Consider the following 22,295-nt stretch of genomic DNA (forward strand, 5'->3'; position numbering starts at 1 on the left):
TGTGAGCGACCTGTGATCACATATTCAGTGACACAGATTTGTTTATTTATTTTCAGTTTTCTTTATTCTCAGGGTGCGGCACACAGGAAAACATGAATAAAAGCTTTTAAAAAATGTCAATTCTAAACAAAAATGAAAGACAAAAACATCATTTAATTACTTATATATACTGTAATATGCCGGCATACGCATCTATAAAAACATGGACTACATAAAGTGTGATCTGTATTAACTACAGATGGGTTGGGTACATCTCCTTTTCAACTCTACATGCTCATGGACACATCAGTACTTTAGACTTTGAGTATAGAAGACAGAATTGAAGTCAAAATAAAAAAGAATGCTCTTCAATGGATCAACGCCCACCACTTAGAGCTCAGTCTAAAAATGAAGCATGTCAAATAAATGTTTTGTATTGTACGCTCAAGTTAGACAACTCACTCAATGTACATTCCTCCAAATGTACTTGTTTCTCTTAGTGAAGGTACCATGTAAGGGAAAAAAATGTGTGTGTGTGTATGTGTAAACATTCCTATTTCAAACTTGTGGTCCAAACCTACCTATAGTGTGACTGTGTTTAGAATGATGTGGCACTGAAAAGATTTGGTGTACACACATAACTAATTATATATATTATGTACAGTTTTTTTTGTCAGGCATGTGTGTCTGTGTAGGCAAGTGTACATCATATGTACAGTAAAGTACATACATTGTGTATGATGAGTGAATAATGTGTACAATATGTGAGCTATGTGTGCTCAGTTCCAGATCTTCAGGAAGCTGTCCCAGGAACCTGTACACACAGCCATGCCATCATCTGTGACCCCAAGACAGCTCACACGATTGTCATGGCCAGCCAGCACTCCTGTAAGAGATGAGTGTGAAGGGTTAACATTTAGTTTATATTGGGTCAGTACAAAACTTTTCGTAGATTTCCCACCTTTGACCTTTACATATACAACCATTCAAAAAGTATGATTTTTAAAAGACGTCTCTTATACTCACCAAAAGACTTCAACCAAAATATTGTGAAATGTTGTAATCTAAAAGAACTGTTTTCTATTTCTAATGTGATCTCAAAGCTGAATTACTGAAGTCTTCAGTGTCACATGTCACTTCTGAAATCATTCTAATATGCTGAATTTGTGTGGAAGAAACTTGAGCACTTGCCATCAATGTTGAAAACAGCACAGTTGTGCTGCTTAATATTTTTGTGCTAGTTTTTTTCAGGACTCTTTGATGAATAGAAATTTATTTGAACAGATTTTTTTTAAGTAGACATCTTATTGTAACATCATAATTATACTATCACTGTTGATTAATTTCATGCATCCTTGCTAAATAGGTTTTTTTTTTTTTAAATCACTGATCCTAAAAATCTAGTTAAATATCAATGATAAAAAGCATATTAAAAATGTTTTTAAATTAATGTGCCATTTGAGTATTGTATTTTTAATATTGTAAATATAAAATATGTACAGAGTATGCACAAGCAAGTGTAGTAATGCAACAAACCTATCTTGCACTATAGGCAGCTCTGTTGATTTTAGTCTAATTGAAGCCTTTTTTTTTTTTTTTACAAACCAGTTAAATCTTCTGCCCCTAAACCCAATAGATCTCACTATTGTTCAGGGACCTCACAATTCACAAATAAACCACTGTGGTTACTGTACTGCCACAAAATAATAACGCCAGTATGTTCACCTGCTCGGTCTCCCTTCATGGCGTCCCAGATGTTGCAGTTAAAGTCATCGTAACCGGCGAGCAGCAGACGGCCAGAGCGGGAGAAGGCCACAGAGGTGATGCCACAGATGATATTATCATGAGAGTATAAACACAGCTCCTGATCCGCACGCAGGTCAAACAGCCTGCAGGTGGCGTCATCCGAACCAGTGGCAAATGCGCTGCCGCTGGGAAAAAACTGAGAGATGGAGGAGAAAATAAGTCAAAAGGAAAGGTGATGTGTATTTGTTTAAGTGGTGCATTTACTCACACAGACAGCATTGATGTCTGACTCGTGCCCGATGAAGGTCTGTCTGCACATGCTGTCTCTGATGTCCCAGAGCTTAATTGAGGCGTCACAGGCCCCGGAGATGAAGGTCCGCGAGTCTGGAGCCAATGACAGACTCATCACATCTCCACTGTGACCTGAGAACAGAGTGGTCTGCTGACCGGTCTCCACGTCCCACAGAGCGCTGGAACAAACACAACTGGAAGGTTAAAACACAACCTGCACAGATATTATTGAACTATACAAGCAGAAATTTAAACAAAAAGCTGTAACTGAACCGTGTGTTTGACTGCAGTGATTCTCAACTGGTCTAATCACGGACAGCAGGGAAAAAACAATGATAAATGCAACTAATAAAACACAAATAATCATTTTATCATGCGCAATAAACCAGCTCATTCTTCCCATATCATTTTCTGTTGATGTTCAAACTTCTATGGTGTAAATTCATCTATTTCTTAGTAAAAAGCTAGCTATAATAACGTGATATGTCTTCATCCTCAAAAACCTTGAAGGTTAAAAAAGAAAATATGACCCAGATTACAAATACATCACTTGCAACATGGATAAAAGTGATTTGTGACAAGAGTGAAGTGATTTTTTTGGCTTGTGAATGCTGATTTCTAGGTTTAATATTAATGAAATAATATTAAACATTGATTCGTGATTTTGAGTGGGCTATGGTGGGGCACCACAAATTTTGGTCCTGAAGCAAAACCAGTTGAGAACCACTATAGTATAATTTTTTTTTTCTTTTCAGTGTAGAATAGTGTGTTATTGGACACACCAGGTTGTGTCTCCTGAACTGGTGATAATTTGATTGTCATCTATGAAACGGCAACAGGAAAGGTAACCTAGGAAATGAATAGACAGGAAGTCAACATGTCACACCCTGATACTGCACGATGGCAGAAAAGCATCTCAACTACTGTGTGATTCTCTTCACTTTCAGAAGTACAGAAAACAAATGCAGTCATAAGCAGTATATTTTATTACTGCCAACAACGGTATGCAAACTGCAATTAATGTTTAGGACATTGCTTTACTCTTCTTTGTAAGTGAAGCTGTGAGCATGTGTGTCAAACCTGTGTGTCCGGGCAGCTCTCGGCTGACCCTAACATTGCCCTCTCTAGTCTTTAAGCTGTATATGGAGCAAATGTTGTCCAGTCCACCACAGGCCACAAAGTTTCCAGATGGAGCATACGAACAGGTCATCACCCATGATGACCGTAAGGGGATGGCATGCATCTGAAGATCATAATATAGAACATACATGCAAAGATTAAAATGGGCTGTTGAAAATCAGATAATGACAGGAAAAACACATCTTTACGACATAATATATAACTAACCTTTTGCCAATGTTAACTATGAACTGTCTTTCTAACTAATTTATTATTTTACCTGATGAATTTAATGTGACTTTACAATGCACTTACTAAAGGGACAATAAACCCATTGTTTACTTGATGGTGATATTCAATGAAAAGCTGAATTTAAAAGCTTTTGGTTACTAGTTCAGAACCGCTTGGCTGCACCATCGTATATTTAATGTGTACAAATATGATGGAGCTGCAGACCTTGTTTGTAGTGTAGCTGTCCCAGATGATGAGTTTTCCATCCTGTGAGGCACTAACAAGAAGCCTGAGGATAAGATAAGAAAACAGAGATATATTATTATAGATAATACAAGACACAGAAATGGCCAGGAGGTAGGGTTGCCACCTGCCCCTTAAAATACGGAATCGTCCCGTGTTTAAAGGTAAAATGTTGCGTCCCGTATCAAATCAATACGGGACGCGATTTGTCCCGTATTTTACAAAAACAAGCTGAATCAACAAATAAGTATTTTGCACCGTTTATAATGCTAATAGAAATGATAATGAAATCAATTTAATAATTAGTTAGAGAAGCTCATCTTGGTGTCTTTGTTTCCATGGCGATGGAGTGTCCAGGACGCGCGCCGGAGCGCAGCATACACTAAACCTGCGCGGTTTAAAACATCGAGGAGCTCACGTCCGCTCTTTGAGCACAAGACTCTCAAGATGTAGAGCTGAACGGGAAAGTTCTCAATGCGTCGTCCTGTAACTAATGATTTGCGGTGGACTGTCTGACTTAAAGGGATAGTTCGTTTACACTCCCACAAGCTGTTCCAAACCTGTAATAATTCCTTTCTTTTGTTGAACATAAAAGAAAATACTTTGAAGTATGTGGGTAACCAAACAGTTTCTGGTCCCCAATGACTCTGATAGTATTTTTTGAAGTTACTGAGGATTTAGTCACCCACATTCTTCAAAGTATATTCTTTTGTGTTCAACAGAAACCTGGGTAAATTATGACAGAATGTTCATTTTTGGGTGAACCAAACCTTTAAAGTGACAGTCACATCTGTGCTTCTAAAGGCATAACTCTATTGTTTTATTAAAATTTGGATAGTCTGTTAGAGCTTGATAGACATAATTATTATATTTTTAGAGATAATTAGAAGAATTAATAATTATAATTAATGTTAGACCCTATTTATTAATTTATTGTTTATATTAATCAAAAATATATACATAATAAGCACATATGTCATATACAATTTGACATTTTAAAAAGTAAAAAAAAAAGCTAAATTATTTAGATTTAATGTAGTCCTAATTTAAGCAAATGAATAAAAAAAAATAATAAAATTAAAATTTATCTCATCCAGGTAAAGCTGCAGAACTGTCAAAAAACTAATAAGAATAATTAATTTACATATATGAGAATGTTTTCTCATGGTTTGGCTCGCTGAAGGTGGCAACCCTACCAGGAGGTCTTACTGAAAGTTCATGCCACATGTATTTAGAGAGTTACTTTGAATTTATAAACTGAACTTACAGCTTTCAGCTGCACCCACTTCATTTCTGTACTCCTACTTAATTCAGCTAGTCAAGAAAAAGTTAATTGAATCACCAAGAAGCTTATATGTAATTCGCTTGTAGGTTTACATGTTTTTTCAGCACCAATGCTCCCTATATGGAGAGTATGCAGTCTGCATAAGGTACTAGCAAGTAGAGCACAAAATGGCAATGTTTTAACCTGATTTCTAATTTGTTGTTTTTTTGCTTGGGGCAGACATTTGGCTGGTGTACAGCAGCACCCTTAATTTGAACAAGTCGCTTTCAAATTAACTTGCCAGAATGCAATCCCCTTTGGATCTTGGATTTTAATGCAATTTAAAGGTATTACACGATATGAGCAAAGCAACAAATTGTTGTGATTTTTCTGATTAACAATTAGCCTGCTGAGCTAAAATTCACTAATGCACTCTCTATGGTTAGCGTGCTAATTCAATAAGATAACATACAACAACGATATACAGCCCTTAGATTAAATTTAGTGCTGGGCAACGATTAATCGCGATTAATCACATCCAAAATAAAAGTTTTTGTTTATATAATATGTAATAGAATATGTGTTTATATATATATATATATATATATATATATATATATATATACATATGTCTGTATAGCTTTTTTGTTAAGTTTTAGTTTTATTTAATTTGAGATATTTATATTTTAGTACTTCAACAAACTAAATGGGAATGAAATTATATATATATATATATATATATATATATATATATATATATATATATATATATATACACACATACACACACACACACACACACACACACATATATATATAGATATAGATATAGATATAGATATAGATATAGATATACAGTGCCCTCCAAAAGTATTGGAACAGTAAAGACAAAATTGATCTGTTGGCTGTGGAGTTAAGACATTTGCAAATATGATTAAAAGATGAATATGAGACAAAACTACAGAATGTCACGTTTTATTATTGGGTGATTCAACACATACATGTTTTACCAGCTAAGAAGTTTAGCACTTTTAGAGTTTCATCCCCCTATCTGATGTGAGCATAAGTAATGGAACAGTTCCCTCACAGGTCTTTCTAAGTGATCAGCTGTGTCCTGTTGCATTAATTCTTCAGATATTAAAAGCTGGGAATGTGTCGTATCAGTTATATCCATTACTTCTGGATCTTGCATTAGATGATGAAACACACAAACCAGGATGAAGATGAGGGAGCTGACTTTGAGAGAAAAGCAAGTAATTTGGATGCTAAAAGAAAAGAGGAAGTCAATTAGAGCTATAGCAAAAACAAAGGGCATGGAGAAATCAAGAGTTTGGAAACCACCAGCAACCAATAACTACCTGATCGGCTGAGAAAACAACAGTAGTTGATGACAGACAAATCATAAAAGCTGTGAAAATTAACCCTAAAAGACGTGTCTGTAAAATCAGCAACTTCCAGAAAGCTGGGGTGATGCTCTGACAATCTACTGTCCTCAGGAGACTTTGACACAGAATTACAGATGCTACACAGCAAGATGCAAACCTTTGACCAGCACCAAAAATAGAAAGGCAAGATTAGAGTTTGCAAAAAAGCACAAAGGTGAGCCAGAAGAGTTTTGGAACTGTGTTTATGGACCGATGAGACAAAGATGAACCTTTATCTAAGTGATGGGAAAGCAAAAATGTGGAGAAAAAAAGGGTACTGCAAATGATCCCAAGCATACAGCCTCATCTGTAAAGCATGGTGGAGGTGTTGTCATGGCATGGGCATACATGGCTGCCTCTGGAACAGGCCCTCTCAACTTTGGAAAGTCTTAAATTGTCCAAGTCAATCTCCAGATTTAAATCCGATTGAACATGAATTTCACCAGCTGAAGAGGAGAGTAAAGGCAGAAACTCCCCAAAACAAGCAACAATTGGAATTGGCTGCATTAAAGGCTGGGAAAAGTATTTCAAAGGATGAGACCAAGAGTCTGGTGATGTCTATGGGTCACAGACTCACTGCTGTGATTGTGCGCAAGGGATCTGCAACTAAATAATAGCTTTTAATCTTTTATATCTGCCTTATGTTCAACTGTCCCAATACTTATGCTCACATCAATGAGTGGGATGAACTCTAAAAGTGCTGTTCTTTTTATTTGGTAAAACATGTATGTGTTGAAACTGCTAATAATAAAATGTGACATTCTGTAGTTTTGTCTCATATTCATCTTTTAATCATATTTGTAAATGTCTTCACTCCACAGCCAACAGATTAATTTTGTCTTTACTGTTCCAATACTTTTGGAGGGCATTGTATATTGAATTTATAAATGTATATATATATATATGTATGTGTGTGTGGTTATACGTAAACATATGTAGTTGTTTTTTGGTGTTTGGCTTAGTGTTATGTTAAAATCATTATTATACTCATACACCTTTTGTTCTTTAATATTTTTAATTGTTTTTAGCTTTATTTTTTGTTTTCATTTAAATATTAAGTTTTGAAATTTTGTTGGATGCATTTGTCATTTTTATTTAATTTCTTTATTTTTTTAAATGTGTATATATAGTTTTTTATAAAGTTTTAGCTTTTAGTTTTGGATCTGTTTTAGTTGTTTTAATACTACAATTGATTGCTTCTGTTGTCCTCATTTGTGAGTCACTTTGGATAAAAGCGTCTGCTAAATGACTAAATGAAATAAATGACTAATTATATGTGTGTACTGTGTGTATTCATTATGTATATATAAATACACACACATGCATGTATACATTTAAAGGCGTCATCAGCTGCCTATTTTCCACAAGTTGATATGAATCTTTTTGGTCTTAATGAAAAGTCTATAACATACTTAAAGGGGACCTATTATGCAAAAATCACTTTTATAAGCTGTTTGAGCAGTTATGTGGCCGCAGTGTGTGAAAATAACCAGCCTATAATGTTAAAAATCCACCTACTCTTTTTTTTTTTTTAACCAATAAATCATAAACAGTCTCTCAGAACGAGCTGTTTCAGATTCTCCCTCTGTTCACGTCACTGAGGGGAAAAAGTTCCGCCCATTTGTGACGCTTTCTGCCCTATTAGCATAAACACAGCCCTGAGTGAGAAGCTGCGGTCCATTACTGGAGTTATATTCAATGTCAGCACCAAAGAGGCTTTGTGTTGTGTTTTAGGATGGTCTAATGGACATAGGAGTCGCCATAATCTCCCCCATATGAGCCGAGGACACTATGGTTAAATTTCATTTTTGAAGGAAATATCCGGAAAAAAATGGTAACGTCCCCTATATGTTTAGGAATTAATACCAACGCTTCGTGCACGAACATCAGCTCCAGACAAAGTAAGTATCACATGTTTGTTTTGCAAATTGCCTTTCTGAAAGAGCTTCTTGGCACTCTGTAAGGCTAATTGCTAAAGCTATCATTATCTCTGTGTGTTTGCACTGATGCTGCCTTCAAGTGCTGCCAGAATGATCGTGAATAGGAATGTGGTAGTTAAAAGTTGCATATGAAAGCAAAATGAGTCATCAGCTTGAAGTTGTCGAGCTCTTAAGGGGAAGTGGGACTTATAAAGTTTGTGATAGCATGAGACAAGCTATGAATTTATTTTTATCCCACCGTGCTCCCCGTCTGTGTAATTCATAAACACAAATTTATTATGCACAGTATAATCAGATGACTGGTTTTGAAACAGAGTACATTTTCTGTAAAGATAACAGGCTTGTATTAGTAGTGGAATGTTTATTTGCAAAGGCTAGCACTGCTAATGTGGAGCTTCAAGAGCTCTTGAAGCTCCGCCCTCTTCTCCGGGAGCAACAGCTCACTCACATTTAAAGCAACATACAGAACCTTTTGGCTCATACCCTAAAAATGGCAATTTTAACAAGCTGTAAAAATTTATTTGTGGGGTATATTGAGCTAAAACTTCACATATACGCTCTGGGGACATCAGAGACTTATTTTACATCTCGTAAAAAGGGGCATAATAGGTCCCCTTTAAAATTTCTCAATGGTAGTGTAAAACAACACCCTTTTTACCTTGCCATAAACAGCTCTGCACACTGCAAGCCATTTTAGTGCATGTTTCTTTAAATGCTAATGAGCTCTGCTCACCCTGCCCCACTCTTACGTGGGGTGACGGGCAGTTCTCATGAGACTGTTTACTTTAGCTGCATTTAGCCACGGAACTTGCTAACTAGCACGTTATTAGGAAAGGCAATTTGCAATGATTCATAAAAGAACCTTACACTCACTTCTTCTGTAGATGAAGCTGGATCACGAATGATTCGCACGAACATAAATACATTTAGGTAGATCGAGGTAGATTCCCTTCAAAAACAAAAGTAATCCACTGCGTCTTCAGTGGCTCAGATGTCAGGAGTAAATGATGGCTGCTATGTTCATTAATACATCCAACAACAAAACACCTCAATCACTTAGGAGCCATTCTTGTCTACCCCTGCTCCGGCATCAAAACGATGGCGGACTGTTTACAGCTCACTCGGGGCAGGTCTAAGGTAAAACCCCACTGTCCGTCAACAGTCATGGGAGGGGCCTGGGTCTGTGTGACATCACACAGCCAAAAAGCTAAGAACGGCTTGATTTGAGAAAGGGGATATTAATATTATTTATAGGGATTAAAAACAAAAACACTGGGGGGATTTTTATCATTATAGGGTGGATGTGTACAAACACTGCCAACACACATTTATGTTCAAACAACATGTAAAAGTGAATTTTGCATCCGATAACCCCTTTAAGGAAATTATGTTTATATATGATATATATTTATATATAATATAAATTATATGAATTTAAATACATACATGTCTTTAAAGAAATTAATTTTCATTGTGACAGTAGTGCAGCCGTATATAATTAGCCAACAAAGATTAGTTAACATGTGGGTCAGTGTGTCGTGTTGTTCATTGTCTTCTGTGCTGTCACCAGGTGCAAAACCAAAGAAAGCCAAGGCACAAACCACTGAGTCATGCTCATCTGCTACTTTTAACTTTTGTTTTGTTCTCTTTGATGCCAGGTGTGAGCAGTGAATTGTTAGAAGGTTGCGGATAAAGATACCTGGAGTCTGAGCCCCAGTGCATGGCGTAGATTTTAGCCAAATGCCCACGCAGGGTGCGCCTCGTCCTCATCTGTATCCTCCCCACCGGGTCCAGGCCTGCTGTTATCTACCACACACACACAAACTCCACATAAGGGAAAACCCACAGACCACTGGAGATCACATCATACTGCTCCTATGTGTAATTACATCTCACCTGAGTGAGTGTGGAGTCTCCACATGCTTTCCTGGCATCCTGAGGGACAGAAGACAGTGTTAGGTGAATCACTGCATCGTCACCATTTGTAAGTGGGGGGATGACCTGTTTTTAAAGTAATCAGGATATTCCAATGTACACTTAATTTTGAATGGAGTCTAAGGGAAGCCACTATAGCATCACTAGAAACTGTGTATGGCATCCATACTGCTCTAAAAGCCATACATGGAAACTACCCCAACACTGACAGTCTTGAAATTAATTAGATTATGAGTTTTATTCTGTTGATACCCTTTGAAAAACTTCAAGTCTAAACTGGTTTTAAAATTTAGTTAAAATGGCTCTTAAATGTCTTATTTAGCTTCTATTTTAAACTTTATAACTCAATTATGGTTTTGCCATGAACAGAAGCTGGCATGGCGTTTAAAACACAAACACAGTTTTCTCTGAATGTGCACTCAGAAAATGAGGATCAGTGCAGATTTTGTCATTAATTGAATTTCATACAAGTATGTTTAGCGGTGCCCCCAACAGTTTATTTTTAGCAGTATCAGTATTAGGACTCACTCTGATCTGATTGCGTAGTTGCTCAGCCTCCTGTCGAAGCTGCTCGAGCTCACTCATCTTGAAATGACCTTTAACCTTTACCCTCTGACCTCTCTCACCCCCTCAGACACCTGTAGATTAAAACATGAATAACATTAGAGGCCACAGGGTTCTAGTTGAACTCCGTGAAGAATCACAGACAGTTTGTAAGGTTTGCCGAGCTGAGAAGCAAAATAATACAAATGTTACATTGCAATTTGAAAGTGAACAATGTTTCTTAAATAAATCATGATTGTAAGATTTATTATCTTTGGTTATACGTTTTATTGTAAAAACATGTATTAAAGATGTGTTTAATACTGATAATTTCATTGTGCAGATGTGCTGCAGGGTTTAGATTAACATTACAGCATAATCTTTAATCTGGTATAATCTGGCTAACAGTTTTTAATATAATAGGATTAATGTTCCAAGAGCCATTCCAAACACAGAAACAAGATCAGGACTGTCATTTATGGTACATAAAATTGTGTATTAGATTTAAAATTTAATTTTAACCATTCAGTTTTTCTAAACTACTTTCCATACAAAATGTACTTGTGTCTTGTCAATATTGTTATTTGAATTGAATTGAAATGAGAGACAGAATAGGTTGCCTGACCTGAAAACATACACAAGGTTACACATTCAAATTGGCATGCAAAAACACACAGGATTTTTGCATGTGTTTTTTTCACAGTCAAATATATAACAAATCATCAACCAATCCCATAGTCTTTTGGACCTTATAACCAGTTCTACTTTGCATGTTTCCAGTTATAACCCACAGATCTCAATATGGCTATTGTATCAATGCTGATGGAAGCTCTGAGACATGGATGCAAAAATTATTGTTATTACCCCCTTACATACTTATTAGAGAGCCTTAACGCCCTCAACACACAAAAATATATGAATCAATCTGTGAGGAAACTCCACACAAAGAGCATAAAAGCCACACACACCCACTTGAAAACTTACATCACAACCCATCATAGAGAAAAAGAAGCAGCAGTGATGTATAATCTCATTTTACCCACAAAACCATTCACTCAGATATAATGGCCTAGATCTGAGGAATCTTGGCTAATCGATGACTGAAACCCCTTCTGCACCTTTTAAGGTCTTCAAGCATGTTGGGAAAAGAGCAGCTGGTTAAGGAGAGAGAGAGGTTGGTTATCCTCTGGTCCATAGTAGTAGGCTACACCACAAATGCCTTCTAGACTGATGTATAATGTTTGAAATCAGATAAATGTAGGTTACAAATAGCCTTAGGATCAAACAGCTATCTATTTATTAACCTACTGTTTTTATCTTCTTTACAGTGTGGCTATATTATTGACAGCACTATGTAAAATAATACGACTTCATACATTAAATATGACTGGAGGGGGCTGTCAGCTGATAAGCACCAAATTGAGAGCAGAAACAAGGCCACCGCGTCTGAGTAGGCAAATGTTTTCTCCGTCGCTATAAAACACAGGTCAAATGTTTTCTGTGACTGTTTTACAGACAGAAGCTCGTAAACAGACAGATGAGATTTGGAAACAGCATGTTGTATCCGGCTTCTATTGTAACGTTGCCGCAGAATGGCGGGTATGCAGAACCATTTTTGGTTAAATCAGCGTTCTATTACCGATACAAATGCGCCAATACTAATAATATGCTCCTTGGATTTGTGTCCTTGGAGTTCTGTTAGTATGAACGATAAAAAATGCCAGACTATGCCCCACCCCTACAGCTGAATGCAGAGTGACATATGCACTCTCTGCATACTGCAAGGAAAGGGAGAAAAGTAAGCGACATTTCTATCGTATCTAACACCAACCGCTCTTTTCACTAAAACCGCATCCTATTTAAACCACTCATCCTTTTAAACCCGGGAGACAGCTGCAAAACGTGCGTTTGCTTGGTCACATGGGCTACGTTTATATTTCAGTCAGATCATCCTACGCCCAGAACAACAGACTTACGAACGTCCTCTTTTATCATGCTACTGACATTTGCATATGGCAAGCCATTTTAACAAGTTATCCTTAATACAAACTGACTATCCATATGTGATGCAATTTTTTTTTACCTTTAGCACGCAATTTAGTAGGCTACTTACTAGTATCTTATATTGGGATTTGGGGTTCAGAACTAGTATGTATTCCAATATATACTGATACATATTCTCATTTTCCTAGTAACTTCATTACTCACTTATTCTTTAGTTACTTTTGCAGTTTCTTCTCCAGTTTTTCTGGCATTAACTAATCAAACACTGATACCCGTTTATTAGACATTGAATTGGTACTCGTAAAATTTGTTTGTCTACCAATAAAATTTGAAGTGAAAAATAAAGTAGCTATTCTGGCTAGTTATGACATATGACAAGCAATAAAGCAAGTGTCAATAGTGAGATAACTAAGGGCTAAATACCAGTGATTTTTAAAATAAACATAAATATTTAAAACATGTATACTGGTAAAGATGGAATATATCCTAGTAACTATCTCAGATAAGCAAAAATAAGTATTAGTACCCACTGAATAGTGAAAACTGGAATATAGCAACTGAAATGAATAGTATGAAGTGAACAGTATGCTATTAAGTGGATTCAGTATCTAGTGAAAGTTCAAATTATAGTAGTCAGTATTAGATTGATTACTAGTCGTTTAAAATAGGGAATAAATATATTTAGTATAGAGCAGTAAATGTTGCAACAGCTTGCCATAGTCAGAGCTGTGGAGTGAGTAAAGCGCTGGAGGCTGCGGCCAGCTGAAGAACAGGAGCCTTCTGCTCCATCAATTCACGACTCACGGCTAAAATGAGACATGCAGCACCTTTAAAAACAGATGTAACGTGATATATAATCTCCATGATATTCCTATTGATTGTGAATAACAATCCACTAATGTGATTTTGTGACAAAACCAGTAAAATCACAAATGACCGAAAATAACACATTACAACTGAACACGAACCATTTTAATCGTCTAGATCTCTGATGCCTTTCCTACTTTTCGTCCGTATGTCTCGTGTGGGTCACAACATTCTGATAAATCTTAGAAATTATTATAGGCCTACCTGTTAATCTTCCTGTTTGACTTTAGTCTCCACGTAGAGTGAGTGGAATGCTGAAGTGGGTGGCGGAAGTAATTCGCAGGGAATTTTTTATTTATTTTTTTCCTGCTGGAAAATGATTAGGACTGCATACTGTCGTTTTTTCCCCCTAGTGCTAGTTAGGCCTCGGCGTCTCTGTGTCTCATGTGCGAAACGAATCAAAACGATGTTATCATGAAGTATGGAGCTACCATGTCGCCCTCTGATCGTTTAGTGAGGATGGGAAGTAGCCTTTTCCACGGTATTCCTGATACACGTTGCTACTAGGGGGACAAACTTATTTTGCGCCTTAAATAGTATAATTACCGACAGATGTAATGAGTCCAAATACAGCAAAGCTTTCAAATGAAGTACATGCAGTCGTTGTCTTTAAATTGCGTTGCTTGATCCTCGCCTCTTCCCTCCCGAGTGTCTTCTTCCTCCGTCTTCTCGTTCTGGTCTCTTCGTTTTGACCGTCGCTGATCGTCCAAGAAATGACCAATTCAATCCAACGCGAGGCACCCCGTGGCCCTTTAAAAATAAAAAATAAAGTAACCAAAATCGACTTGGTTATCTCTCCGGAGGAGCATACCCGTCCATCAGTTCAAATGTGACTGTGCCAAAATAGGAGGAGGGGAGAATTCAACATAAACAACAGTACAGTATGTTTTCTAAATAATTCAAATAATGTGCGCTCGCTCTGCTGTCAATTCAGTCCCGTATGAAATCATTCGGTCTGCACCAGAAACACGTAGCATCACATATGCGCGATTCAACCACACCCATTTTATTGCGAATGTACCACTGCAGCGCAGAGTCAGACCTCCGCCGCCAAACTGCCAAAAAACAGGGGGATGAACAGCAACTCACACTGGAACACACGCGAGTTTAGGCCGCTAAAACTAAATATCAGGTCTTTCGTGAAATGTGGAAACGAGAATAAGTAGATCTCAATTTAAACCTTTGTGGAAGATGACAAATAAATGACTTGGAGATAACAGTGACATTTTACAGAGTTCCCCCTGCGCGCTGCTCAGTGACTATGAATGCGCTCTTGAGCGGAGTGTTGCCAGATCGCGCAAGAAAATAGGCGATTTCCCAGAAGCACACGGAGCTGAGACAGGAGAACAAACTATCATGACTATAACGACAGAGGGCAAGGCTCACACAGTAGGTCGGGGTATTTGGAAGTGCCGTTAATTACTTTTATTATAGTTTTGCTACCAAATTAAGCTATAATTACTCACTATGTGTTCTTTAGTTAGGCTACTTCTTTTTTTTTTTTTAAATACTTACTGGTTTCTGCTTTTCTTACCTGGTAATAACACTCATTATAAAAACGTACTAGTATGTTTTGGAGGCCAAGCACCAGCCATAAAATAAATATTCTACTCTCTTTCCATATATATCTATATCTATCTATCTATCTTTCTATATATATATATATATATATATAGATAGATAGATATATGAGAGAGAGAGAGAGAGAGAGAGAGAGAGAGAATATTTATTTTATGGCTGGTGCTTGGCCTCCAAAACATACTAGTACGTTTTTATAATGAGCCATATATTTAAAAGGATTATAACATGCCAACACTCACTGACTGTACTCACATCATTCCAGAAGTTCAAACTATCGCGTACTTTACTTATCACGTATGCCTTTTCTTGTTCTTATTGAACATATTTAATGATACATTTATTTCCAGTATTTTTCAAAACATTTCTAAAAATACCCAGCATCTATTATTATCCAGATAAGTTCACGACACTTTCTCAAATTACTTAGCACTGTAATTAAAATTCCCCTGTAAGGGCACTCAGTAATGCAATGCACACTTTCTCTCTAGAGACATAAGCTGCCACCCACCGGAGACACACTCCTAATTACACCTGCCATAATTACAAGTTGAGGGGAGGGGCAGACAGATTATACTACTGTGCACTTTCTGATTGGCCCGTATTAAATTTTTATGACCGACTGGATTTTCTATGCTGTACTGCTGTGAATGAACATCAAACAGTGAATTATTTGTTTCATTTATATCTACAACTCTGCACCATTAGACTGCCCCACACGTTATGGACAGCAAAATATGGTCAGCATGCATACCCCCCTCCCCAAATGTGTGATGGTACATTCCACCTGCCCTACTCCCCATAAGGGACTGTAGTATAGCTGTGGATGGGTTGCCCAGCAACACCATTTTCACAGACCCATGCAAGCAAGCAGTATGTGGTTGGATGGACATGAACTGTTCTGCATTAATCCTCCAGACATATATTCATAGCCACTTAGGTAGATGTATCTTATCCGGTCTATGATGTAGTTAACGTAATGACTATAAGCAATCAAAATAAAAAATGTATAGAAATGTATTTAAAATCTGTATTTAAAATATTTCTGCCAACAGATGAGATGGGCAGAATGAATGGATGAGTGAAGATGAGGAGTGCAGTGTGATCACACTCCTCTCCACATGGGCTAAACAGGGCTCAGATTCACAGACTCCAGTTCACATTCTGGTGTCATGCCGACCAGATTTTGGTGCAACACTGAGTCTAAAATAAATAGAGTTTGTGTTTTCCATTTGTCAAACTTTAGAGTGCGCTATTGCTCTCTTACATGTTGGTTAAAAGAAAACAATAAAAACGCTCTCGGTTACTCACGTAACCTCGGTTCCCCGAAATGAGGAAAGGAGACATTGCTTTGGAAAACACCTTTTCCTCGAATACTACTGAACTGAAGCCTTATTGAATCAAGCCAGTGAAACTGGCCAATGGTGTTCAAGCGCGCAAAATATGAGCGGGAATCCCTCTCTATGGCTACGTACACACTGCAGTTAAATTCGGTTGTCAGTTCACCTTTTACTCCTTAATCGCGGTCTGTACACACATAATTCACTAAAATACAGGTAGTGACAACCGCATTTACAGAAATTCTACGCAGTGTGTACGGAACTGAACTGAACAACTAGTTGTTAATGACGTTTTTGAACGTGCATCAGTGTATTTGTCTGTATGTGAGATGCAAGAAAACAGTCAAAGAAGTATTAACTTAGCACGGGGCTAGCTGCCGCTCATGAGCCATGCAGTAAAGTGACAGTGTTGCCAGATCTTCATAGAAAAAACAAACAAACAAAGAAGGACAAGCACAGAAAAACACTAAAACACCCAAATGCTTTATATTTTATAACACAAAAAAATCATATTTCTCATATCCGTGATAGACCACTTTAACTTCATAAAGTGCCTATCTTTAGAGCTAATAGACCAAACAACATGCCTGAAAGCACTTCTAAATGTGAGGACATGGCATGCAAGACAGCGAACACACAGCACGTCTATCAGCGGTAGTTTAGTTAAAATCGACGGACAAAAAAAGTCTTTAGTCAAAAAATGGCACATAACAAACGGCCAAACTTTTATGTGACTGCTGTTCCGTACACACGTGGAATGATAATTTACCAGACTCTTAGCATGCGGTTGTTACTCTATATATAAGGAAAGTGCTTGTACATCATTCATTCAGAATCTTTGACTGAAGCAATTTGACATTCTGATGCTGCTTTTCCAAGTCAGGACTTCAAACCATGACTCACGACTTTGTAGAGTTCCAGGCAAGTCACGCCAAACTGCCTGAGCAAGGAATTGAGTGTTTGTATTATTTATTATTATTCATTTGATTGCAACATTATATTGTCCTAAAGTCTATTTCTCACATGTACCACTTGCAAAAAAAAAAAAAAAAAAACAGCATCCGTAGGGGCCGCCATTGTTGTTTCGTGGGCTATGTGATGTCAGAGCGCAGAACTGGGAGTACATCAATCTAGTATGAGTTCACGGGTGGGAAGTCACAGGTTTGACTGCCGTTCCAGTGCACTTTCACAGGAAGGTTGGAAAAACACGGGTTACGGGTTGCCTGGAACACAGCATAAGATCCTGAGCTCGGTGACACGGCAATAAGAGCAATGTCTCTTTCCCTCATTTCGGGGAACTGAGGTTACGTGAGTAACCGAGAGAGTTCCCCTTCAATTCGGTCACTCTACATGACTTTGGAAACGTATAAAATCCCGCCATGTCACAGCGATGGAGTCTGGCTCGACTAATGCTGCGTTCCAGGCAACCCGTGTTTTTCTAACCTACCTGTGAAAGTGCACTGGAATGGCAGTCAAACCTGTGACTTCCCACCTGTGAACTCATACTAGATCGATGTACTCCCAGTTCCGCGCTCTGACGTCACGCCCGCAAAACAACAATGGCAGCCCCTACGGATGCGGTGTTTATGCAAGTGGTACACGGTGAGAAACAGATCAATAAATAAAAAAAGATAAATAAACAAATAAAGAAAGAAATAAAAAAAATAAAGGAATAAATGAGAAATAAATCAGTTTGGCGTGACTTGCCTAGAACGCTACAAAGTCGTGAGCCGTGGTTTGAAGTCGTGACTTACGAGCTCAAAAACCTGCCTGGAATGCGAATGAAGCGTTAAGCAGCACTTAACTCGCTTAACAGAGGCCAGCGCGAGCAGGAGCACTGTCTTCAGAGAGAGCGTTCGCAAGCTCGCTGATTGTATGGGCTCGAACAGGGGTCCCGTGAGAGCGTCAAGCACAAGCGCCAAGTGGGTAGAAGGGCAAAGAGGGTTCAGTCTGGGTTCAGCGGGACGTCGGACGTGCGCGTGAAAGGCTGTTATAGCGGCCACATACACTTTAAATGCGGATGGCATACAACCACTATCAAATCACTCTTGGAGGAAGGCAAGAATTATTGGTATTGGGCAGTTGATTGGGTCTTCGCCCCGCGATACGCACCAACTTGAAAAAACTTTCCATTTATGTGTGTAAAGACGCCTCGTGGAAGAAACCCTAGCCTAGCTAGAACACATGCTGAGGAAGTGCATCTACTGGCAAACTCCTTTGAGCGGCCAGACATGAAGTCTCCGTGACTCCGGATTTGGGTGCCATATCGTTCCTTGTGCTTGAGAGAGGAGGTCTCTCTTCAGTGGGATAGTCCACGGGGGGCTACCAGCATCTCCACCAGTTCTGGGAACCATGGCTGATTGGGCCATTTCGGTGCCACTAACAGAATGGATTCCTTTTCCTCTCTGATTTTGCAAAGCACACGAGGCAGACGTTTCACTGGAGGAAAGGCATACTTGCATACTTGAGTGTTCTCTGCTGATGCGAAGAGATCCACCTCCACCCTGCCAAATACACTCCAAATCATTTTGACTGTCAGAGGGTGTAATCTCCACTCCCAGTGGATTACTCCGCCCCTCGACAGTAAATCCGCGCCGTAGTTCAGGCGTCCGGGGACATGTACTGCCCGGATGGAGAGGAGGTGTCGATCTGCCCACAGAAGGAGGTCTCTCGCCAGCCGCAGCAGTGGTCGTGAGTTCACACTGCCATGGTGATTTATAAACACTACCACTGTCATGCTGTCTGTCCTGATGAGAACGTGAAGGTGAAGAATGTCTGGGAGAAAGCACTCGAGTGCTGGGTGTACAGCACGGAGCTCCAGACAGTTTAGATGGGCACTGACGGCTTCTTCAACGGGGGGGGGGGGGGGGGGGTTGACATACCCCATTTGGTCAGCTCCAACCACAGAATACAGGAGGGAGGATCCCGGGTTATGCACCCGACTGGTGAGCGGTGCGTTCCACGACTTTATCTCGTTGTGCACCTCGGGGAAAAAGGGGCCAGGTCTCCGCGGGGTGTCTTTTCGGCCGCGATCCGACTAAAGGTACCACTCGTCCAGACGGCTTCTGGCCAGCTCGGCAGGAGGCGCCCACTCCAACCCGAGCTCATCCACTGTCTTGAACAGAATGCTTAGGAGCTCGATATCACTGTGATGGAGGTCCCCCGCGTCGCTGCCGTGGGGTGCAGTGTAATCCAGCGGGCTGTTGGACCACTCCTCTCTCGCAGACGCTGCCACTGAAATGGCATCCTCCTCCTCTTCAGTGCCCTCCATGGCACCGAAAGACAACACATCTTGACCGTCGGGGGAGGGGTGGAGATCAGCGGTCATGAAGCGCACTGGAAGGGGACCTGCAGCAGGGGGGTGAGGAGCACGTGGGCACTGAGCCGGCACGGGCTCGCCACCTGATCCTGACAGAACCGCATCAGAAACTCACGGCACTTTCCTCCTTGGCTCAAAAGAGGCTGCAGAGGAAGAGCGCGGCAGAGCTAGTTGGGCAAGTTCATCGCCTTGGACGATGGCCACACGGAGCCTGAGAGTCCGGTGACTCATATCTCCGCAGTGGGGGCAGTCCAACCCCCCAAGTGCCGCCTCTGCGTGGACGCGACCCAGGCAGGAGAAGCACGATTCGTGGCCATCAGAAGATTCAATTGGCTCCGCACAGGAGAGGCAATCGCGAGTCATCTTTGCTTCCGAAGCTCACCGGAACACAGCAGGGGAAGAGGCCTTCTCTTCCCCTGTGTCCGCTGCAGCGTGTAGATCACGGTGAGTAGTTTTTTTCTTGTTGATAGGTTTCTTGCTTCTAGTAGAAGGTTGGCTGAAGGAAAAGATTCTGAATGAATGATGTACATATATGTACATATAGAGAGGGATTCCTGCTCATATTTCGCGCGCTTGAACACCATTGGCCAGTTTCACTGGCGTGATTCAAGAAGGCTTCAATAGTATTCGAGGAAAAGGTTTTTCCCAAAGCAATGTAGAGTGACCGAATTGAAGGGGAACAATTGCTGTTCAAAAAAATTACCGTTATTTGAACTAAGGACACAATATAAATCAGAGAATGTGTTAAATAAGTAAATGTAAATGCTAAAGAAATATGAATTAATAGTTTATTTCCAGCAATGAAAAAATAAATATTGTGCAAAAAAAGAGAAAAGAAACCAAATGTGCAGTATTCTCTGAAACGTTAAGAAGAGGTTGTTTGACCTTTAACCCAAACAAAACTTGAATGAAGAAGCAGTGATTAACCTAGTGTTCTGCTGCAAGCTCCACTAATGTTTAACCCTGTTGTGTGTTTAATCAAACAATGTCCAGTACAGTGTAAAGGTCACACAAAGACATAAGTTTCATATTTAAAGCAAGTTTTCTTTTTTTCTATTTAAACCTGTGTATACTCATAATTTATGAAACACATCTGTTATTTACTTGATCTTTTTTTGACGATTCTTCTCTGACTATATTAAGAACACATTGCAGCTCTCAAGAACAATTTTATATATATATATATATATATATATATATTCCATTTATATATATATATAAAGGCCATTCATTCTTATATGGATCCATTTATATACTTAACATAATTTATATATATATAAAAAAAATCTATAACAAAAACTCAAAATCTCAGCCTGGTATTGACGTCATTACTCTTCGACACTGACGACAGCAGAACGCGACAGATTGAGTAAGATTTACCAAACACACACTTGTGGGTTGCAGGGTCTTTAACATCGCAACCAGATAGCATTATCGAAGTACTACACTAGTGATGGAAGTGAGGCCGTGAACTATTCTATTCTAGACCTCAGTTAGCTAACACAGAAACCCAAATCGCCTTTTCTGAGCTCTGCAATCACGTATGCAACATTACATCTCGCAGTGAAATACTGCCGTGGATCGTAACCATGACTTTAAGCATGGACATCAGCGTTTCTTTTCTCAAGTGCGAACTCGCCTCTACTATCGACCAGGCGGTAAGATGCGCCGTCGAAACGGTTTTAAAAGAAACTGCGCGAGTTGTTGGCATAAAGCTGGCCGCGGCTCGCAACGCAGCGGCAGAGTCGCACCGAGAGAGCCAGACCCTGCGCGAGAGACTGGAGATCTCCGAGAGCGAGCTGAAAGCTGTGCGCTACTACATGACCGCGGCTGAAAAGAACATCAAACAGTGTTTACTTCTCAACAGAAACCAGCCCGGGACAAATATCGTGCGCACAAACGCAGACGACGCACTTTTTGTTATTCCGTCACGCGCTGCTGACGGCAGCCCCACATTACAGGCACAAAGCAGAGAATCCTCCCGCAAGAGCTTCCGAAACTCACCGGCAAGAATCCACAATCCCAAAAGTCTCCCTAGTGTTGGCCTCTGTCTCCCCACGGTGCAGTCAGACTGGCCTCGGGAGTGCGTCAACCGCAGAAAGGCAAGAGGGACCTCAGTAGGCAACAGTTCAGCACTCGCGAGTAACCCCACGACCTCACAAATTCCTGTGGAAAGCAATCCTGCTCTCTTCGAACCAGAAGATGAGCCAGAGGGCCCGTTTTACATCACGAATGAGGGTGAAAAATGTTCATTGTTATTGTTTTCGATCATTTATTTATAGTCGAATACTGCCAAACAAGTGGGACCACAGAGTATTAGCCATAGATGTTCATCAGTCTTGCAAAGTCTGACATAATAGAAAAAAAACATCTGAAAAAGAAAAATTTTAGACAAAGTATAAAAAAATAAAATCTTTTTTTTTTTTTTGAAAATATGCAGTTTGATGCGGATATTATTTATATGAAATTCTG

General features: G+C 39.4%; 2 protein-coding genes across 4 annotated transcripts in view; one reads left to right on the forward strand and one right to left on the reverse strand.

Annotated features, from left to right (window-relative positions):
* Nucleotides 1-21,949, reverse strand: LOC306871945 (guanine nucleotide-binding protein G(I)/G(S)/G(T) subunit beta-2). Of its 3 annotated transcripts, none has more exons than XM_079420221.1 (10): nucleotides 13,791-14,646; nucleotides 10,701-10,810; nucleotides 10,134-10,172; nucleotides 9,937-10,043; nucleotides 3,592-3,655; nucleotides 3,097-3,259; nucleotides 2,799-2,865; nucleotides 1,994-2,195; nucleotides 1,705-1,921; nucleotides 1-865 (listed from the first exon to the last, which is right to left on the reverse strand). In XM_079420221.1, exons 2-10 carry the CDS (start codon nucleotides 10,755-10,757, stop codon nucleotides 759-761), a joined length of 1,023 nt encoding a protein of 340 aa, XP_079276347.1. In that variant the 5' UTR covers nucleotides 10,758-10,810; nucleotides 13,791-14,646; the 3' UTR covers nucleotides 1-758. The 3 variants fall into 3 exon arrangements, with proteins under 3 accessions (XP_079276347.1, XP_079276348.1, XP_079276349.1); XM_079420222.1 differs by lacking the exon at nucleotides 13,791-14,646 and adding an exon at nucleotides 21,828-21,949 and having other exon boundaries at nucleotides 2-865; XM_079420223.1 differs by having other exon boundaries at nucleotides 2-865; nucleotides 14,133-14,542.
* The window catches only part of LOC306871944 (uncharacterized protein), a 3,403-nt gene continuing 2,271 nt past the window's right edge, over nucleotides 21,164-22,295 (forward strand). Inside the window, exon 1 of the mRNA XM_079420220.1 lies at nucleotides 21,164-22,061. Within this exon, the coding sequence (XP_079276346.1) occupies nucleotides 21,413-22,061 (649 nt within the window). The 5' untranslated portion in view covers nucleotides 21,164-21,412. The remainder of the gene's footprint in view (nucleotides 22,062-22,295) is intronic.

This window comes from Barbus barbus (assembly GCF_936440315.1).
Source record: "Barbus barbus genome assembly, chromosome: 6".
In the NCBI taxonomy this organism is placed as follows: Eukaryota; Metazoa; Chordata; class Actinopteri; order Cypriniformes; family Cyprinidae; genus Barbus; species Barbus barbus.

Coding starts and splice junctions, on each gene's coding strand:
- LOC306871945 (XM_079420221.1), bottom strand. CDS start 10,757: ATGAGTGAGCTCGAGCAGCTTCGACAGGAGGCTGAGCAACTACGCAAT. Junction 10,044..10,133: donor GAGACTCCACACTCACTCAG/GTGAGATGTAAT, acceptor TGTGTGTGGTAG/ATAACAGCAGGCCTGGACCC. Junction 3,656..9,936: donor CACTGGGGCTCAGACTCCAG/GTATCTTTATCC, acceptor TCTTATCCTCAG/GCTTCTTGTTAGTGCCTCAC.